At 50.4% G+C, this 17997-nt stretch overlaps 3 protein-coding genes and 1 long non-coding RNA gene across 5 annotated transcripts in view; 3 read left to right on the top strand and 1 right to left on the bottom strand.

Annotated features, from left to right (window-relative positions):
* On the top strand, positions 1–13087 carry LOC146494395 (uncharacterized). The gene is made up of 3 exons (XR_014871691.1): positions 1–57; positions 155–2740; positions 11228–13087. It is a non-coding gene; the product is annotated as an uncharacterized LOC146494395 (long non-coding RNA).
* On the top strand, positions 2748–4738 carry LOC146494396 (uncharacterized). Its single transcript, XM_085145876.1, has 3 exons — positions 2748–3702; positions 3850–4518; positions 4643–4738. The coding sequence occupies exons 1-3, from the start codon at positions 3343–3345 to the stop codon at positions 4736–4738; spliced, it is 1125 nt and encodes a 374-aa protein (XP_085002002.1). The 5' UTR covers positions 2748–3342.
* Positions 7169–8568, top strand: LOC146494397 (uncharacterized). The gene is made up of 3 exons (XM_085145878.1): positions 7169–7532; positions 7680–8348; positions 8473–8568. The coding sequence occupies exons 1-3, from the start codon at positions 7173–7175 to the stop codon at positions 8566–8568; spliced, it is 1125 nt and encodes a 374-aa protein (XP_085002004.1). The 5' UTR covers positions 7169–7172.
* cacna1fa (calcium channel, voltage-dependent, L type, alpha 1F subunit a) overlaps positions 12549–17997 on the bottom strand; it is a 25756-nt gene continuing 20307 nt past the window's right edge. For both annotated transcript variants that reach the window (XM_085147201.1, XM_085147199.1), the window contains exons 37-47: positions 17322–17449; positions 17117–17213; positions 16926–17028; positions 16705–16806; positions 16397–16521; positions 15563–15894; positions 15289–15456; positions 14655–15070; positions 14247–14359; positions 13770–14102; positions 12549–13358 (exon numbers count right to left, since the gene is read on the bottom strand). In XM_085147201.1, the coding sequence (XP_085003327.1) occupies positions 13152–13358; positions 13770–14102; positions 14247–14359; positions 14655–15070; positions 15289–15456; positions 15563–15894; positions 16397–16521; positions 16705–16806; positions 16926–17028; positions 17117–17213; positions 17322–17449 (2124 nt within the window). In that variant the 3' untranslated portion in view covers positions 12549–13151. The remainder of the gene's footprint in view (positions 13359–13769; positions 14103–14246; positions 14360–14654; positions 15071–15288; positions 15457–15562; positions 15895–16396; positions 16522–16704; positions 16807–16925; positions 17029–17116; positions 17214–17321; positions 17450–17997) is intronic.

The following is a 17997-nucleotide window of genomic DNA, read 5'->3' on the forward strand; positions in this document are numbered from 1 at the left end:
TGTTCACGCTTTAGTGGAAGGAGTGGTTTAGAGGAGAACATCAAAAGGTCAATGAAGGTTTGTGAACAGATGCTAGTAATTAACAGTCAGCACGATCACCTGACATTATCAAAACAGCTGTTTGTTTGTTTTTTAATGTATATTTTCCCTTTAGAAGTCCCCGTAGCCAAAACCTGCGAGGGAAGTTGGGGAAAGTTCACCGAGAGTTCTGGAAGATGAGGATGGAATCATAAATAGAGTGCTACTGAGGCCAGGTGGGTTTGGCTCCTTGTTTTCACCAGAAATGTCTCTGAGCATTTTATTGCCAAACATCGGGAGCTGCAACTGTAGTTGCTGCTCCTGTATAATGATAATGACCTATCGTCGTTATGCAAAGTAACTGTGAAATAACCGAAATGAGATGCAAAATATTAAGATCCAAAAAAGCCTTTAATCACAAAAGCAGACAAACAGTGCCTTCACAAAGTCACTGCAATTTTAGTGGAAAAAAAGCAAACGTTTCCCTGTTGTCTAAAACTATGCATTAAAATGCACACTGAAAAAGTAAACGTATGTCGAGGGTTGGCGTGACAGAAGAAGAGGCTCGAGACAGGATGAGATGGAGATATATGATCCGCTTTTGCGACCCCTAAAGGGAACAGATAGAGAAAGATAAAGCTCAAAAGCAAAAGTCTGTAGGTGCTTATAATTCACACTTGTTTAAAAATATTTTTGGTCACATTCACATCAAACGGTAAAGTAAACATCACATGGAAAATCCATTTTCACATCTTTATGTTTGAATGACTTGATGGGAAGAGGAAGTGTATGAAAGTGCTGCAAATGCCAATTCAAACCCCTTCCTTTTATTAAAAAAAAAACGGTCATGTGATGTACTGCTGGCATGTCCAAGTTGTACTTATTCCCCACCATGTGACACCTGGGGTAGATTAAAGAGGGCCTTATTCTCTGACATATATAGTATAATACTATAACTGTGGATGCTCATATTAAAAATGTTAAGCATAGAAACGAGTAATCCCTGCTACATATCCTCCAGCTTAGACAGTTTTCTTCTTTGTATGGTGTTAATGAGAGGGATGTCATTAATCCAGTCATCTGGCCACCTGCTATTAAAATCTACTAATAGGGAGGGGCGACCAATCAGAAGAAATGTTTCAAGGGAGGAGGAGTGGAGCTAAATTCCTTGTTTTAGTCAGTAATTTAACTGAAGGGGATGCATGAAGTATAAGATATATGTAGAATAGTTTGAACGACGAGTTATGCAAAGCTACTTTGGTACAGTCCAGAAATAAAAACTGAAATTTGTAAATGCAGAAGGTAGCTTTCCTTAAAGGGTACACCATACAGGGTTTTAATGTTGCTATGCAGAGATAATCCAACCTCCTTGTCTTGAAAGTCTTTAAGAAAGCTGTTATGTGACAAGAAACCACTTCTCCAATTGTTTGCATCAGAACGGCATGTTTAAAGATTTTAAGCCAGCCCTAAAGCTCTGGTCAGACAACCTTCTCATAGTGTTAGATGATCGACTCGTCCTCTTTTTGCTCGTATTGTTAGATCTTAGAGGTGGGTTTGACACGACTGATTGCAAAAGCTGGAGCATATTATTTGGATTAAAGGCACCACACTCTTGTTTATATCAGTAACACACACGATCATGGAGTTCACCCTTTCAATGCTGTAGAGATAAAACTTGGCTTATGTTAGTACCATTTTAAAAGGCCACCAAAATAACATGGCTCGTTGTACCAGGCGTTCTTTGTGATTCTGGTCAGTGAATTTTTGTATTTTATTCTCCTCTTAATTTGCACTGGCTTGCAGATATCTGTCTGTGCTTTGCACTTATATAATTTATGGATGCAGCTTTCTAATGAAGCTTGCATAACTCTCATCCGAATATGGTCACTGCTTACTCCAAAAACAGAACATAGCATTTACCAAAAGGCTAACATTTAGAATGCCAAAACCAGGGGTGAATATGATGGTGGCTGCATCCATCTTTAATGTACAATACAATCTATTGGATGACACTGACAACAATTAAGGCATGTCTTAAAACACATTCTGAGCATATTTTTTCAATTGAAAGACAGCTTAAGTTTTTGTATGTGGGCCAGTGCTACTGTATGTCATGGTCCTGGGTACTTTGACCCAGTGTTTTGAGTTTTCCTGTGTTTTTTTTTTTGCCATTTTTGTTTAAGCTCACTTCTTGTTTTAAAGGTGAATTCTATGTTGCATAGGGTGTTCTGTTAAGTTTTGTTTATTAGACCCCCCCCCCCCCCCCTTGTTTCTTTTCCCTCTGTCTCCCTCAGTGTGTCTGTGTTTATTTAATTGTGAGTTCTTGTGTCCCCGTGTGTTCCCATGTCCCTCTGTTATCTTTCTGTGTATTTATGCATCTCCCTCAGTTCCATGTCGTATCCTCCCTCATGGCTGTGTTCCTCTCCCTGTGTTTCATGTTATCATTAGTATTTTCCCAGTATAGTTTTGTCTTGTTTAGACTTTAAAGTTCTGATGCTGGTCTATAAAGCTCTGAATGGTTTAGGACCAAAATACATCAGTGACCTCCTGACCCAGTGTGAACCTTCCAGATCCCTCAGGTCATCTGGATCCGTTTTTTTTTTTTTTTTTTTTATCAGTTCCCAGAGTCAGAACCAGACACGGAGAAGCTGCCTTCAGCTTTTGTGCTCCATATATCTGGAACAAACTCCCAGAAAGCCTCAGATCAGCTGAAACACTCCAGGTGTTAGGATGCCTGGGTCATTGACCCAGGGCTTTTGAGTTTATTATATTATTTATAATTTCTAGTTTTTGGGGTTTTCGTGAGTCATGTCTTATGGTTTGTCTCTGTGTAATCCTTGGTTGCTGTCTCCCCTGTCTGCTGTATCCCCGTGTCCAGTCTGTGTCTGCCCTGGTTCCACGTCTCTGTTCCTTCTGTTGTAGTGCCTGCATGTGAGTCTGTGTCTTTTGTTCAGTCTGTGTTTTGTGTTTCCTGTTTTACTTTGAAGGTTTCTGTCGTATCTCAGTGTGTTCAGTTTACGCTTCCTTGTCTCGTCAGTTCTGATTTGCCCCAGCTGTGTTTCCCTCCTGTTGTCCATTCCCTGATTGCTCCCTCTATGTATTTAAGCCCTGTGTTTCAGTTTGTCATTGTCGCGATCTACCGTTTATTTAGCTGTGTGTTTTTTCAGTCCTTCGTTGTAAGTTTATTTTGATTTTTCCAGTTATGTTACATTTGAGTTTAAAATTAAAACTGTTTTGAGTTACTTTCTGTCTCCGGAGTCTGCACTTTGGGTCCTTCGCCTGCCTGCACGCAGCCACCCCATAACAGAAGATCGCGACCATTACATGGACCCAGCAGACAGTGAGCTGTATGAGCGTCAGGAGGCAGCCATCGCCCAGCTGGAGGAGGAGCTCCGCTGGAAGCCGTGGCGCGCTCCGGATTTTGAGCACATATTCCGCGGAACTCGGCTGGCTTTTGGAGGTCCCCGAAGTTGCCAAAAGCCTCCGCCTGCTGCCCCGCTCACCCCCAAGCCTCGGCCGCTTCAGGTGGGAGTGCTCCGTTTTTCTTCGGATGCTCACGCTCTAGCCTCTGCATTGCCGTCCCGCACGTCAGAGGCTCAGCTGTATGCCCCGTCAGCTTCCTCACCTCGGAGGAAGCGACGCTCACGCCGCCGTCACTTTTCACCTGCCGAGCAACTCCCACTGGTGAGTTATAATGACTGCTTTTCACACATCCCACCTGAAACCATAACTGAAAAGGACAATAAACTCACTCCAGACACTGTTGGAGTCTCCCTTTTGGATGATGACATAGACTGGGAAAAGCCTTTTCGTTTTGCTCCCTCTGAACAGGGAGAAGCCAAAGATAATAAGCACTCGCCAAAGGCTGTTAAAGGAAAAACTGTGAGCAATCGTAGCAGGTCTAACACACACAGTTCAAGTCCTGGCAGTTCTGGTTTTGTCAAGTCTGGTCCAGTCATCCCCAAGTCAGTTCACTCTAAGACTGTTAACCCAAGGACTTTAAAAACTGCTAAAACAAAGACTGTAAAACATGGTGGAAGAGATGCAAAATTCATTTTTGATAGGTCTGTTTTTGTTGACCCAGTATATATTAACTCTGAGCCTGCCCGTTTTAAGACTGTTTTTTCTGAGCCACCTCCTCTGCCCCCTTGTGTTACTGCTCCCAGGGCAGCTCGGACCCAGCATACCCCTGCACCCGTATCAGTTCCTCGGGTGAGGGAGGCTGAGGTCCAGCTCGTCTGTGCTCCGGTTCCCAGGCCGGCTGTGGCTCTGCCAGTCCCTGCACCCGTACCAGCTCCTCGGGTGGGGACAGCAGCTGCCCAGCTGTCGCCGCTACCTGTCCCGGTTCCCAGGGTGAGGCCAGCTGGGACACGGCCCACCTCTGCACCCGTACCTACTCCTCGGGTGGGAGCGGCTCGTGTCCGGCGGGTGTCTGCACCCATTCCTGTGTCTGCTGGAGGCTCAGGCGAGCCTATCCAGCCCCTGTCCTTGTGTTCTGGAGTCTCAGAGTTAAGTCAGCAACCATCATCACCACCATCACTACTGCATGCATTTCAGTCCATAGCTCAGTCATTAGCTCTATTAGCAGCCCAGTCCAAAGTTCATTTTCCTGTGTTTCCGTTAGCTCAGCCCTTTGCCCACTGTGCAGTTCAGCCATCTCCCCAGTGTTCAGCTCCGCCATTTGTTCCACCACCCGCTCAGTCTTCTGTTCAGCCAGTAGTCTCTGTCCCTACTGGTCCTGCTTCGGCGTCAGCTGGAGGGCCCGAGGAGCCCGTCCAGCCTCATGCCTCGTCAGCTGGAGGGCCCGAGGAGCCCGTCCAGCCTCATGCCACGTCAGCTGGAGGGCCTGAGGAGCCCGTCCAGCCTCATGCCTCGTCAGCTGGAGGGCCCGAGGAGCCCGTCCAGCCTCATGCCACGTCAGCTGGAGGGCCCGAGGAGCCCGTCCAGCCTCATGCCACGTCAGCTGGAGGGCCCGAGGAGCCCGTCCAGCCTCATGCCTCGTCAACTGGAGGGCCCGAGGAGCCCGTCCAGCCTCAGGCCACGTCAGCTGGAGGGCCCGAGGAGCCCGTCCAGCCTCATGCCTCGTCAGCCGGAGGGCCTAAGGGGCCCGTCCAGCCGCCTGTTCCCGCTGGAGGGTCCGAGGGGCCCGTCCAGCCACCTGTTCCCGCTGGAGGGTCCGAGGGGCCCGTCCTGCCGCCTGTTCCCGCTGGAGGGCCTGAGGAGCCCGTCCAGCCTCATGCCTCGTCAGCTGGAGGGCCCGAGGAGCCCGTCCAGCCTCATGCCACGTCAGCTGGAGGGCCCGAGGAGCCCGTCCAGCCTCATGCCACGTCAGCTGGAGGGCCCGAGGAGCCCGTCCAGCCTCATGCCTCGTCAACTGGAGGGCCCGAGGAGCCCGTCCAGCCTCAGGCCACGTCAGCTGGAGGGCCCGAGGAGCCCGTCCAGCCTCATGCCTCGTCAGCCGGAGGGCCTAAGGGGCCCGTCCAGCCGCCTGTTCCCGCTGGAGGGTCCGAGGGGCCCGTCCAGCCGCCTGTTCCCGCTGGAGGGTCCGAGGGGCCCGTCCTGCCGCCTGTTCCCGCTGGAGGGTCCGAGGGGCCCGTCCGGCCTCCTGTTCCCGCTGGAGGGTCCGAGGGACCGCTTCAGCCGCCTGTTCCCGCTGGAGGGTCCGAGGGGCCCGTCCTGCCGCCTGTTCCCGCTGGAGGGTCCGAGGGGCCCGTCCTGCCGCCTGTTCCCGCTGGAGGGTCCGAGGGGCCCGTCCTGCCGCCTGTTCCCGCTGGAGGGTCTGAGGGGCCCGTCCAGCCTCCTGCCTCCGCTGGAGGGTCCGAGGGGCCCGTCCAGCGACCTGCGTCGCCTGCAGCGCCACCACCTGCGGCTCCCACGCCGTTCCCTGCAGTGCCGCCCTCGCCTGGTCCAGCCTCCGAGTCTTCGCCCTCGCCTGGTCCAGCCTCCGAGTCTTCGCCCTCGCCTGGTCCAGCCTCCGAGTCTTCGCCCTCGCCTGGTCCAGCTTCAGCTTCAGCCTCTGCGTCGCCTGGTCCGGCCCCCGTGTCTTCGCCTGGTCCTGCCTCGCTCCGTCTATCTTCGCCTGTGCCTGTGGTCCCCGTGCCGTCTGGTCCTGTCCGGCCTGCTCGTCCTGTCCGGCCTGCTCGTCCTGCTCGTCCTGTCCGGCCTGTTTGGCCACTTTCCGGGCCGATGACTGGACATCATTACCGTTACGGACGGCCCCCTGACCTGCGTCGCCGCCGGCGCCTCCCGCCCGGCCGGCCTCCTGACCTGCTCGGTCGCACCGGTCGCCGCCGGTGCCTCCCGCCCGGCCGGCCTCCTGACCTGCTCCGCCGGTGCCTCCCGCCCGGCCGGCCCCCTGAACTGCCCGGGTTTGGACCGCCCGGCTGGCTTCCTGACCTGCGCCGCCGGTGCCTCCCGCCCGGCCGGCCTCCTGACCTGCTCCGTCGCCGCCGGTGCCTCCCGCCCGGCCGGCCTCCTGACCTGCTCTGTCGCCGCCGGTGCCTCCCGCCCGGACGGCCTCCTGACCTGCTCCGTCGCCGCCGGTGCCTCCCGCCCGGCCGGCCTCCTGACCTGCTCCGTCGCCGCCGGTGCCTCCCGCCCGGCCGGCCTCCTGACCTGCTCCGTCGCCGCCGGTGCCTCCCGCCCGGCCGGCCTCCTGACCTGCTCCGTCGCCGCCGGTGCCTCCCGCCCGGCCGGCCTCCTGACCTGCTCCGTCGCCGCCGGTGCCTCCCGCCTGCCCGGCCCCCTGAACTGTCCTCTTGGCTCTGGGGCCGCCTGCCTCCGGGCCGCCCCCCTGAACTGCCCGGGTTTGGACTGTTGTGCCGTCAGCCTCCGGGCCGGCCTCCTGAACCTTTTCGAGACTGGTACCTGGGCCTCTGCGCCTTTCATGGGCTTTTTGTCTGTTTTCTTTTGGACTGTTGCTGGGCCGCAGTGCTGTTGTTTTGTTCTGTTTTGGGCTTTTGCTCCCTGTATTTTTTGTCTCTGGCTCCGTGTGTTTGTTTCATTTCGGTCCCTCCATCCTGTTCCCCCGCCGCCCACCCTGGTTGGGTTGTTTTTTGTTTTGGTGTTTCGGGTTGGGCTGTCTGGGAGCCAGCCCTTTAGGGGGGGATACTGTTTATACCTAGATACCCATAACAGAAGATCGCGACCATTACATGGACCCAGCAGACAGTGAGCTGTATGAGCGTCAGGAGGCAGCCATCGCCCAGCTGGAGGAGGAGCTCCGCTGGAAGCCGTGGCGCGCTCCGGATTTTGAGCACATATTCCGCAGAACTCGGCTGGCTTTTGGAGGTCCCCGAAGTTGCCAAAAGCCTCCGCCTGCTGCCCCGCTCACCCCCAAGCCTCGGCCGCTTCAGGTGGGAGTGCTCCGTTTTTCTTCGGATGCTCACGCTCTAGCCTCTGCATTGCCGTCCCGCACGTCAGAGGCTCAGCTGTATGCCCCGTCAGCTTCCTCACCTCGGAGGAAGCGACGCTCACGCCGCCGTCACTTTTCACCTGCCGAGCAACTCCCACTGGTGAGTTATAATGACTGCTTTTCACACATCCCACCTGAAACCATAACTGAAAAGGACAATAAACTCACTCCAGACACTGTTGGAGTCTCCCTTTTGGATGATGACATAGACTGGGAAAAGCCTTTTCGTTTTGCTCCCTCTGAACAGGGAGAAGCCAAAGATAATAAGCACTCGCCAAAGGCTGTTAAAGGAAAAACTGTGAGCAATCGTAGCAGGTCTAACACACACAGTTCAAGTCCTGGCAGTTCTGGTTTTGTCAAGTCTGGTCCAGTCATCCCCAAGTCAGTTCACTCTAAGACTGTTAACCCAAGGACTTTAAAAACTGCTAAAACAAAGACTGTAAAACATGGTGGAAGAGATGCAAAATTCATTTTTGATAGGTCTGTTTTTGTTGACCCAGTATATATTAACTCTGAGCCTGCCCGTTTTAAGACTGTTTTTTCTGAGCCACCTCCTCTGCCCCCTTGTGTTACTGCTCCCAGGGCAGCTCGGACCCAGCATACCCCTGCACCCGTATCAGTTCCTCGGGTGAGGGAGGCTGAGGTCCAGCTCGTCTGTGCTCCGGTTCCCAGGCCGGCTGTGGCTCTGCCAGTCCCTGCACCCGTACCAGCTCCTCGGGTGGGGACAGCAGCTGCCCAGCTGTCGCCGCTACCTGTCCCGGTTCCCAGGGTGAGGCCAGCTGGGACACGGCCCACCTCTGCACCCGTACCTACTCCTCGGGTGGGAGCGGCTCGTGTCCGGCGGGTGTCTGCACCCATTCCTGTGTCTGCTGGAGGCTCAGGCGAGCCTATCCAGCCCCTGTCCTTGTGTTCTGGAGTCTCAGAGTTAAGTCAGCAACCATCATCACCACCATCACTACTGCATGCATTTCAGTCCATAGCTCAGTCATTAGCTCTGTTAGCAGCCCAGTCCAAAGTTCATTTTCCTGTGTTTCCGTTAGCTCAGCCCTTTGCCCACTGTGCAGTTCAGCCATCTCCCCAGTGTTCAGCTCCGCCATTTGTTCCACCACCCGCTCAGTCTTCTGTTCAGCCAGTAGTCTCTGTCCCTACTGGTCCTGCTTCGGCGTCAGCTGGAGGGCCCGAGGAGCCCGTCCAGCCTCATGCCTCGTCAGCTGGAGGGCCCGAGGAGCCCGTCCAGCCTCATGCCTCGTCAGCTGGAGGGCCCGAGGAGCCCGTCCAGCCTCATGCCACGTCAGCTGGAGGGCCCGAGGAGCCCGTCCAGCCTCATGCCTCGTCAGCTGGAGGGCCCGAGGAGCCCGTCCAGCCTCATGCCACGTCAGCTGGAGGGCCCGAGGAGCCCGTCCAGCCTCATGCCACGTCAGCTGGAGGGCCCGAGGAGCCCGTCCAGCCTCATGCCTCGTCAACTGGAGGGCCCGAGGAGCCCGTCCAGCCTCAGGCCACGTCAGCTGGAGGGCCCGAGGAGCCCGTCCAGCCTCATGCCTCGTCAGCCGGAGGGCCTAAGGGGCCCGTCCAGCCGCCTGTTCCCGCTGGAGGGTCCGAGGGGCCCGTCCAGCCGCCTGTTCCCGCTGGAGGGTCCGAGGGGCCCGTCCTGCCGCCTGTTCCCGCTGGAGGGTCCGAGGGGCCCGTCCGGCCTCCTGTTCCCGCTGGAGGGTCCGAGGGACCGCTTCAGCCGCCTGTTCCCGCTGGAGGGTCCGAGGGGCCCGTCCTGCCGCCTGTTCCCGCTGGAGGGTCCGAGGGGCCCGTCCTGCCGCCTGTTCCCGCTGGAGGGTCCGAGGGGCCCGTCCTGCCGCCTGTTCCCGCTGGAGGGTCTGAGGGGCCCGTCCAGCCTCCTGCCTCCGCTGGAGGGTCCGAGGGGCCCGTCCAGCGACCTGCGTCGCCTGCAGCGCCACCACCTGCGGCTCCCACGCCGTTCCCTGCAGTGCCGCCCTCGCCTGGTCCAGCCTCCGAGTCTTCGCCCTCGCCTGGTCCAGCCTCCGAGTCTTCGCCCTCGCCTGGTCCAGCCTCCGAGTCTTCGCCCTCGCCTGGTCCAGCCTCCGAGTCTTCGCCCTCGCCTGGTCCAGCCTCCGAGTCTTCGCCCTCGCCTGGTCCAGCCTCCGAGTCTTCGCCCTCGCCTGGTCCAGCTTCAGCTTCAGCCTCTGCGTCGCCTGGTCCGGCCCCCGTGTCTTCGCCTGGTCCTGCCTCGCTCCGTCTATCTTCGCCTGTGCCTGTGGTCCCCGTGCCGTCTGGTCCTGTCCGGCCTGCTCGTCCTGTCCGGCCTGCTCGTCCTGCTCGTCCTGTCCGGCCTGCTCGTCCTGCTCGTCCTGTCCGGCCTGTTTGGCCACTTTCCGGGCCGATGACTGGACATCATTACCGTTACGGACGGCCCCCTGACCTGCGTCGCCGCCGGCGCCTCCCGCCCGGCCGGCCTCCTGACCTGCTCGGTCGCACCGGTCGCCGCCGGTGCCTCCCGCCCGGCCGGCCTCCTGACCTGCTCCGCCGGTGCCTCCCGCCCGGCCGGCCCCCTGAACTGCTCGGGTTTGGACCGCCCGGCTGGCTTCCTGACCTGCGCCGCCGGTGCCTCCCGCCCGGCCGGCCTCCTGACCTGCTCCGTCGCCGCCAGTGCCTCCCGCCCGGCCGGCCTCCTGCCTCCCGCCCGGCCGGCCTCCTGACCTGCTCCGTCGCCGCCGGTGCCTCCCGCCCGGCCGGCCTCCTGACCTGCTCCGTCGCCGCCGGTGCCTCCCGCCTGCCCGGCCCCCTGAACTGTCCTCTTGGCTCTGGGGCCGCCTGCCTCCGGGCCGCCCCCCTGAACTGTCCTCTTGGCTCTGGGGCCGCCTGCCTCCGGGCCGCCCCCCTGAACTGCCCGGGTTTGGACTGTTGTGCCGTCAGCCTCCGGGCCGGCCTCCTGAACCTTTTCGAGACTGGTACCTGGGCCTCTGCGCCTTTCATGGGCTTTTTGTCTGTTTTCTTTTGGACTGTTGCTGGGCCGCAGTGCTGTTGTTTTGTTCTGTTTTGGGCTTTTGCTCCCTGTATTTTTTGTCTCTGGCTCCGTGTGTTTGTTTCATTTCGGTCCCTCCATCCTGTTCCCCCGCCGCCCACCCTGGTTGGGTTGTTTTTTGTTTTGGTGTTTCGGGTTGGGCTGTCTGGGAGCCAGCCCTTTAGGGGGGGATACTGTTAGGATGCCTGGGTCATTGACCCAGGGCTTTTGAGTTTATTATATTATTTATAATTTCTAGTTTTTGGGGTTTTCGTGAGTCATGTCTTATGGTTTGTCTCTGTGTAATCCTTGGTTGCTGTCTCCCCTGTCTGCTGTATCCCCGTGTCCAGTCTGTGTCTGCCCTGGTTCCACGTCTCTGTTCCTTCTGTTGTAGTGCCTGCATGTGAGTCTGTGTCTTTTGTTCAGTCTGTGTTTTGTGTTTCCTGTTTTACTTTGAAGGTTTCTGTCGTATCTCAGTGTGTTCAGTTTACGCTTCCTTGTCTCGTCAGTTCTGATTTGCCCCAGCTGTGTTTCCCTCCTGTTGTCCATTCCCTGATTGCTCCCTCTATGTATTTAAGCCCTGTGTTTCAGTTTGTCATTGTCGCGATCTACCGTTTATTTAGCTGTGTGTTTTTTCAGTCCTTCGTTGTAAGTTTATTTTGATTTTTCCAGTTATGTTACATTTGAGTTTAAAATTAAAACTGTTTTGAGTTACTTTCTGTCTCCGGAGTCTGCACTTTGGGTCCTTCGCCTGCCTGCACGCAGCCACCCCATAACACCAGGTTGAAGACTCACCTGTTCTCAGCTGCATTTGAATAAAGCACCAAATCCACACTGTTTTACTTTTAAGCTTACATTTCAAAACTTACATTTTAACTACTGATTTTATCTACTGTTTCCTTTTTTCTTTTTCTTTTTAAATCATGCTTTTTAATTGTTTCTGTTTTTTAATGTCTCTGTAAAGCACTTTGAATCACCTTGCTGTTGAATTGTGCTATATAAATAAACTTGCCTTGTTTTTGCATTCAGCAAATAAAGCTGGTTTTTGAGTTAAAGTCCTGTTTCTGAGATTTTGCATTTCCTTCTGCAGGTCCTTGTCCTGCCTGCACACAGCCGTTTCATGACACATGTAGTCTGAGATCAAAGAGCTCTATTGAGATAATACGAGGTCTTTAAGATGTGATGGATCCTGATGATTCAAGCTCTTATGTAGGAGGAGAAAATTTTTAAATTCAATTCTGGATTTAACAGAGCCAGTGAAAAGAATGTCATATGGGAGAATTATGATCAGTGTTAGTGCTGTTTAACAACTCTTCTGGAAATTTTGGAAATAAAAGAAAGGTTGGAAAGGGCGCTGGATCAAGTAAAACCTTTTAAAGTGTTGTCCTATTGCAGAAACCTTAAAACTGAAACGGAAAATTTACCGTGAGAATTCGTCACGATGAAGGTATCATTCCCTCTGTGATTGAAAGCCTTTAATAAGGAATACTTAATCAACCTTAAAGCATCCTGTAGTTACATTGCTATAAGCCTTAGATACAAAAAAAACCCTCCCATGACATGCCAAGCTCCTGTCTTCTCCTTGCTTTCACTCTCTGTGTATTTCATAGACACTGTGACTCTCTGTGACATAGACTCTCTCAGGGTTTTGCTTTTTTCGTAATCCAATCTATATATTTTTATTTCCTGTCCCTTTCCAAATACTTGCAGCTAACCTGAATAAAACAGTAGCACAGGCTCTGATCAAGAGCACAGACAGAAAAAAGAAATATAAAACGGTAAAGCTGTACCTAAACAAACCAAAGTAAAAGCTTTCTACTTAACACAAAATGGATTTTACACAGATACTTGATGTACTACTACAATAGCACCGAATAACAAGCATCCATGGCTAATAGCTTTGCATGTTTCTTTTCTTTAAAAGGGGAAGTGAAACCCAGATGTTACCCATCTGCTGGTCCATTAATGTCTGATTATATAATTCGCTGCTTTAATTTTGTTGTGGGTTTTCAGTATGTGCTTTTAAACAAATACAAAGAGCCTTTGAGACCGTGTGCAACGTTTGGAACGATATCCCATCTGCAAAACAAAAATTAACGAATGTTTGAGAAAACATTTTATTTTATTTGTGCACAGTGGATAGCCACGCAACCGTTCAGTCACAATGAATCCAAAACATAATTTGGACATTTTCGCCACAAGTTTGCATTGTGCATCTTAGAGATTATTCATTATATTTAAATATTTCTCTAAAGAAGCTAATGCTGTTGGAAAGTCAGTCTTACTCAGTTGTATCAAGAGTAAAGAAAAGTATTTGATCTACATGTTCAGATTTAAAACACTCTTATTTCAGAGTCTAGTTTCCCTGATTGTAGCTGAACACACGTGTATAAAGTGACCACAGTTCAAGTAGGAGAAGGTAGCAGAAAATGAACTTGCGTCCTGCTGACTCTTCTGCTGCAATCAAAATTCTTGTCACAAATTGACACGTACACTTAAAATCAAAGTGTGTTTTTGGCATTCACAAACAAAAGCACATCATACCCAACATGATAGAAATCTCATATGTGGGATGTTTCTTTTTGTTTTCAAAAGACATTTAAACACACACACACAAAAGATTTTCTTCTCCCTTTTTTTTTTTTAAAGAAAAAACAAACTTCACATCTCAGTTTCTCACACATTTCTCTTACAGTTCAACTGATCTCAGTAAGAAATCACACAGTTCATTTCATCAGCCAGCTCCTCCTCAAATCGAGAAATCGACTGAGTGGCTCCACGCGCTATCAAGTCAGCAGCTGCGCTCTCCATTTCATCCACGCTCATGTGGCAAGCTTCGGCAATCTCCCGCTTAGCAAAGTTCACAAACTTCGGGTCCCTTGCATAGACACCAAGACCCTCGGAGATCAAGATCTGTGGTTGGTGACAGAAAGAGTAAAGAAGCAATCATTTAAGACAGGTTCGTGCTGTCAGCTGCTCACGTCCAATCTAAAGTTGAGCAAATATTCAAATGAATGAGCAGGATTACATTTCAGGGAGGCGATAGTGCAAAGAGTTGCTTTAGTCATTCATCCTGTTCATGGTGAGATCTGTTCCTAAAAGGATTTTTAATATGATGGATAACAGTTTTGCCACCCTTTTTACTGGGCAAGAATATCCCCATGAGGTTTCAAAAGTTCAAATTAGTCAAAACAGGTGAATATCAGCCTTAAAGTCTCACCAAATCAAGTTACAAAGGGTCACAGGAATTTAAAATACACCAAGTTCTACATAGTAGTGGGTGTAGGAGGCTTCACCTTTACAAAAATCTCAAAAACTACTTACCGACTCCACCAGACTGTCTGCGCCGCCTTTGCTTATGAAGCCCTGGTTCACAGGGGGTGGCATTCTTACACTGGTGTACGTCCTGGTTTGACCGGGGTACCAGCCGGGGCGCCTTCCTGCAGGAAGGCTGGCAGAACCGTCATTCCACAGCGGTTGACTGGTACCTGTGGCTTCATCCATCAAGATCATAGGAGTGTAGATGAGCTTGCCCTTGCGTGCCGAGGGGGCAATTATTCCTGGAACAGGAGTGGCACCAGCTGCTGCCGTGTTCGCCCAGGAGGTGGACGACATGGAGGACACACTGCTGGGCCGGAACTCCAGGCTGTGCTGGTTCTGACAGAGGAGAGCAAAAGTAGAGCCAGTAAATCCAGATCAGAGAGGCTGCTCTCTTATCATTTATTCATATCATTATGAGTTTAAGCTAGAAATGAGTAGGAAAACTAGCAGGCTGAGTGTGTATGCATGTCACTGCTTTACCTGCAAACGTGATCTAGTTGGAGATGTGTGGCCTTGATAGATTCCTGGGATGGGAAGGTTATCTACGCTGCTCTGTGGTCTCAGACACTGGAAATTAAAGGCGGGTTTATGACCTGAAACAGAAAGCAGGAAGATATTAGAAAAATTGTGCAAGACTAGCACCGTATGTGGAGAGAGTTTGTATTAGCAGGGTTCAGTTATAGTTCACATGCCCAATAAAATCCCTCAGAAAAGTTCCGTTTATAAAGTAAAATAACAGTAATATTTGAGAAATTCACTTGACAGATTATTTAAACACCAAAAACATTATCAAAATATTTGAATTTTAAATTTCTTCTGATTGGCAACGTCCAAAAATATACAACCACCTCTGTCTATCAGTACAGAATGGAAGAGAAGGAGGAAAACCTTTTGGAATAGCAGGAAGTAACCTTCTCCTAACAAACTGGGCACCGCTGTTCTCATTGGTAGTGTAGCCGTTTTCAGTGTAACCGATGCTGCTGCCGTTTTCGTGGGCGCCGCTCATTGCGCTTCCGTTCCCGTTGGCGGTCACGACGCCGTTTCCATTCTCACTGTATCTTGGATATTCATTCTCACTGTATCTTGGATATTCATTCTCATTATATTCATTTGTGGTGTAGGGAGTGGGACTCGTGGCAGCACTCCCTCCATTCATGTTGATGTCAGTGTAATCATTGCTGACGAAGCCACTGGTACCATTAGAGTCATACGGTATTTCGCCAAGGCTGCTGCCTCTTTCCAGACTCTGGCCATTGTAGCCTGCATCAGTTGGTACTGGGGAAACAGCCTCTGGATACATATACCTGCACGACCAAAGAGTAAAAGTGCTAATTAGTGAGCTCTAGAGGTACTGGTAGGTTGAATCCTCTACCCCCTTGTTTCCAGTCTTAATGCTAGGCTGTTCAATCTTGTCTTCAGTTGTTTGTTTGTTTTTTAATCCATCTATTTCCCAAATTGTTTTTTTTAATGAATAATTTAATAAACCTACATCTATCGCTTGACCTTCTTGATTATTCCTTACCGGTCTACTGATGCCAGACTTGCAGCATCTCCTTCACTCAAGTACGCCTGCTCGGATACTTCCTCTGTAGCTTTGACTTCTTCAACTAAAATCTCAGGTGGAGGTGGAGGTGGAGGAGGAAGAGGCGATTCACTGATGGGAAGAGGCGATTCACTGATGGAGTCCGCCCTGTTTGTTAAGAGTACAAGCAAGTTAGAAAACTCCGTGGTATAAAATAGAAGGAATACCAGTGTGAGTACCAATGTGAGAATTCACGTATGACGCAGTAACGTACCTCACTGGGAGGGGTTCTGACCTCACAGGCTGCTCTGTTACCACGCTGACACCTGCCAGCTCTGATCCCGGCCTCTGGTGTTCCTTCAAGCCCATCACCTGCTCTGTGATCACACCTCCGTTGGAGATCGTGGGCTCTGGTTCCACGATCACAGTCGTCTGCTCTACCAGCGTGTCCAGAGGTGGCATCGGTGTGCTGCAGGGAGTGGGGGTTGCTGACGTTTCAGGCCCACTCTCGAATATGTCATCGCCTCCACCTTCCTCGTCCTCCAGATCAGAAGCCATTGCCAGACGCATCTCTGGAGCCAGATCCTGCAGTGTCCGCAGCCCTTGCTACAAACATATCCATAAACTGAAGTCAGCCTACATTCAAAAATGAGTTTAATGCAAAGTTAAGCACCTGAAGATGGATGAAAAGATTTTTTATTTTTATAATTATTTATTTTTTATTATAAAAAAGTATATTTGATCGTAAGTTGAACTTAACCTTTCAAATCTCAGTTTAAGACTCGCATGAAAAAGATGATTTTAACTCGGAAAGCAAACATAGTTCAAGATGCAATTAAAATGTATGTGCATGCGTTTTTGTATTTTACATTTTTTATTCTTTTACTTTGAGCATTTAGGTTATTTCCTTTTATTTTCTGTTAGTTGCCTGTTGGACTTCTGTCTCACTGAAATAAAGATTTGTTTTGTTTATTAATCCTCTTTTAGGTCAGCATTTGGGTCCACATTCACACACAGACATGACCGTGTGATTTTATTTTGCATCGAGTCAATGACAAAGTTGTGTCAAACATGGGATCTCTGAGTTGGATAGCAGAGTTTATGTTACCTGTAGAGAAGCTGCTTTGTCCTTCCTTTTGGATTTCCTCTCCCTTTCTTTTCTTTTCCGGAATTTTTTAAAGTAGTCTTGAATCAAGAAGCTGGCATAAACCTTTCCACAAGTCACCTCATCTCCTGAGAGAAGGTAATGTTACACAAACATTACTTTGGATTATAAGACTTATATGAATAAATGTACATATTTGGCATCATCAGGTACAAAATATGAAAGAAAAAGGGCTTGATTTAATATTCAGTGTGTTTTAGGTTTTCTTTACTTTTCATTATGTTGGAAAGCAGTGCAATTTTGTGGTATACCTCTAGGGGGAGGAATGACTTCATCAATGAGTTTGGGTTTAGTGCGCTTCCAGAGCTTCTTGATAATCACCTTCAACTCTTCATTCTGCTGGTCGATGGGACCTGAGCGGGACACAAACAACAGATCATTTAATATAAACAGCACTATCATCAAAGAGTGAGGTAATCTCATACACAAATAATGAGCTTCTGCGTTTTTGTTTATATGCAGCAGGTCAAACCTTCAGTCTTAATCTTCAGTGAGGTTCGCACGAGAGCAAACAGAGTAGCGTTGAAGGTGACTGTGCCATCAGGATGCAGGGGAACATTCATGGCAACCAGTCTCTGCAAAGACAAGTTGAGGCAGAAGGAGTCAGATGCGTATCTTCAGTTTGTTCATTAAATCCGCAGGAGCAAATGTGTTTTTGCTCACTTTGCAAGCAACGCGATGAGGACATAATTTTCCGAAACCAAGAGGCGGCTGAATCCTGCGCAGCATAGTGACAACATCGATGTGTTTTATACGACCGCTGTAGGAGAGAGATGGACGCAGAGCTGGTGAGACAGATGTAAAACAAAGTATGCAAGGACAGAGAAAATGCACAAGTTGTGGAGAATGATACTAAAATGATTCTCACGTGGCCTCTGGGTCATAGTCAGACCAAACTCTCTTAAACTCGTCCAGATGGTGAGTGCCGAGTACGGTCCAGTCTCTTGTCAGATATTCAAAGTTGTCCATGATGACAGCAATGAACAAGTTGATAATCTGAGAGAGAAAGATATAACTATAACAGCATGTGTTTTACATAAATAAATCTATTATTGAAAAAAGTGAGAATAGGGATCCAGAAAGTCCAGTATAACAGGGTAGTATAGTGTAAACATGATAAAAGAAAATTTAGGAAACATTTTAAGTAAATTTAGCAAATAAAAGCAGTGAGATTACATTTTGAATTATTGTTGCTTCTAAATTTAGTATAATGTCATAACAGGCAAGTCAGTCCACCACAGTTCTGTGAACATATTAAAAAACCCAACAGCACACAGAGGTCCTGATCTACATTAGCTGCCAGGGGGGTCTTTGTGGGTTTCTGCTAGAGGCCGAAAACCACATACGGATTGACTTTTTGTCAGCTGTCCACAAAGGAAGAAAACATAAAGAAGGACAAATGAACAGAAAAACTGTAACACTGCTATAAATCCTTGATCCAACACAGCTGATTAATATGGCTAAATTACCTCCTCCACATGCCTTGACATTTTCCAGAGGCCTGGTAATGAAATAATCATTTGATTCAGGTGTGTTGACCCAGG

Source organism: Neolamprologus multifasciatus, chromosome 20, assembly GCF_963576455.1.
Source record: "Neolamprologus multifasciatus chromosome 20, fNeoMul1.2, whole genome shotgun sequence".
Classification (NCBI taxonomy): domain Eukaryota; kingdom Metazoa; phylum Chordata; class Actinopteri; order Cichliformes; family Cichlidae; genus Neolamprologus; species Neolamprologus multifasciatus.

Bases quoted from the DNA above. Each gene is read 5' to 3' on its own strand.
- LOC146494396 (XM_085145876.1), top strand. From the start codon at position 3,343: ATGGACCCAGCAGACAGTGAGCTGTATGAGCGTCAGGAGGCAGCCATC. The intron at 3,703-3,849 runs GTGAGTTATAAT...CCCTCTGAACAG, and splicing joins CTGCCGAGCAACTCCCACTG to GGAGAAGCCAAAGATAATAA. The intron at 4,519-4,642 runs GTCTCAGAGTTA...TGTTTCCGTTAG, and splicing joins CCCTGTCCTTGTGTTCTGGA to CTCAGCCCTTTGCCCACTGT.
- LOC146494397 (XM_085145878.1), top strand. From the start codon at position 7,173: ATGGACCCAGCAGACAGTGAGCTGTATGAGCGTCAGGAGGCAGCCATC. The intron at 7,533-7,679 runs GTGAGTTATAAT...CCCTCTGAACAG, and splicing joins CTGCCGAGCAACTCCCACTG to GGAGAAGCCAAAGATAATAA. The intron at 8,349-8,472 runs GTCTCAGAGTTA...TGTTTCCGTTAG, and splicing joins CCCTGTCCTTGTGTTCTGGA to CTCAGCCCTTTGCCCACTGT.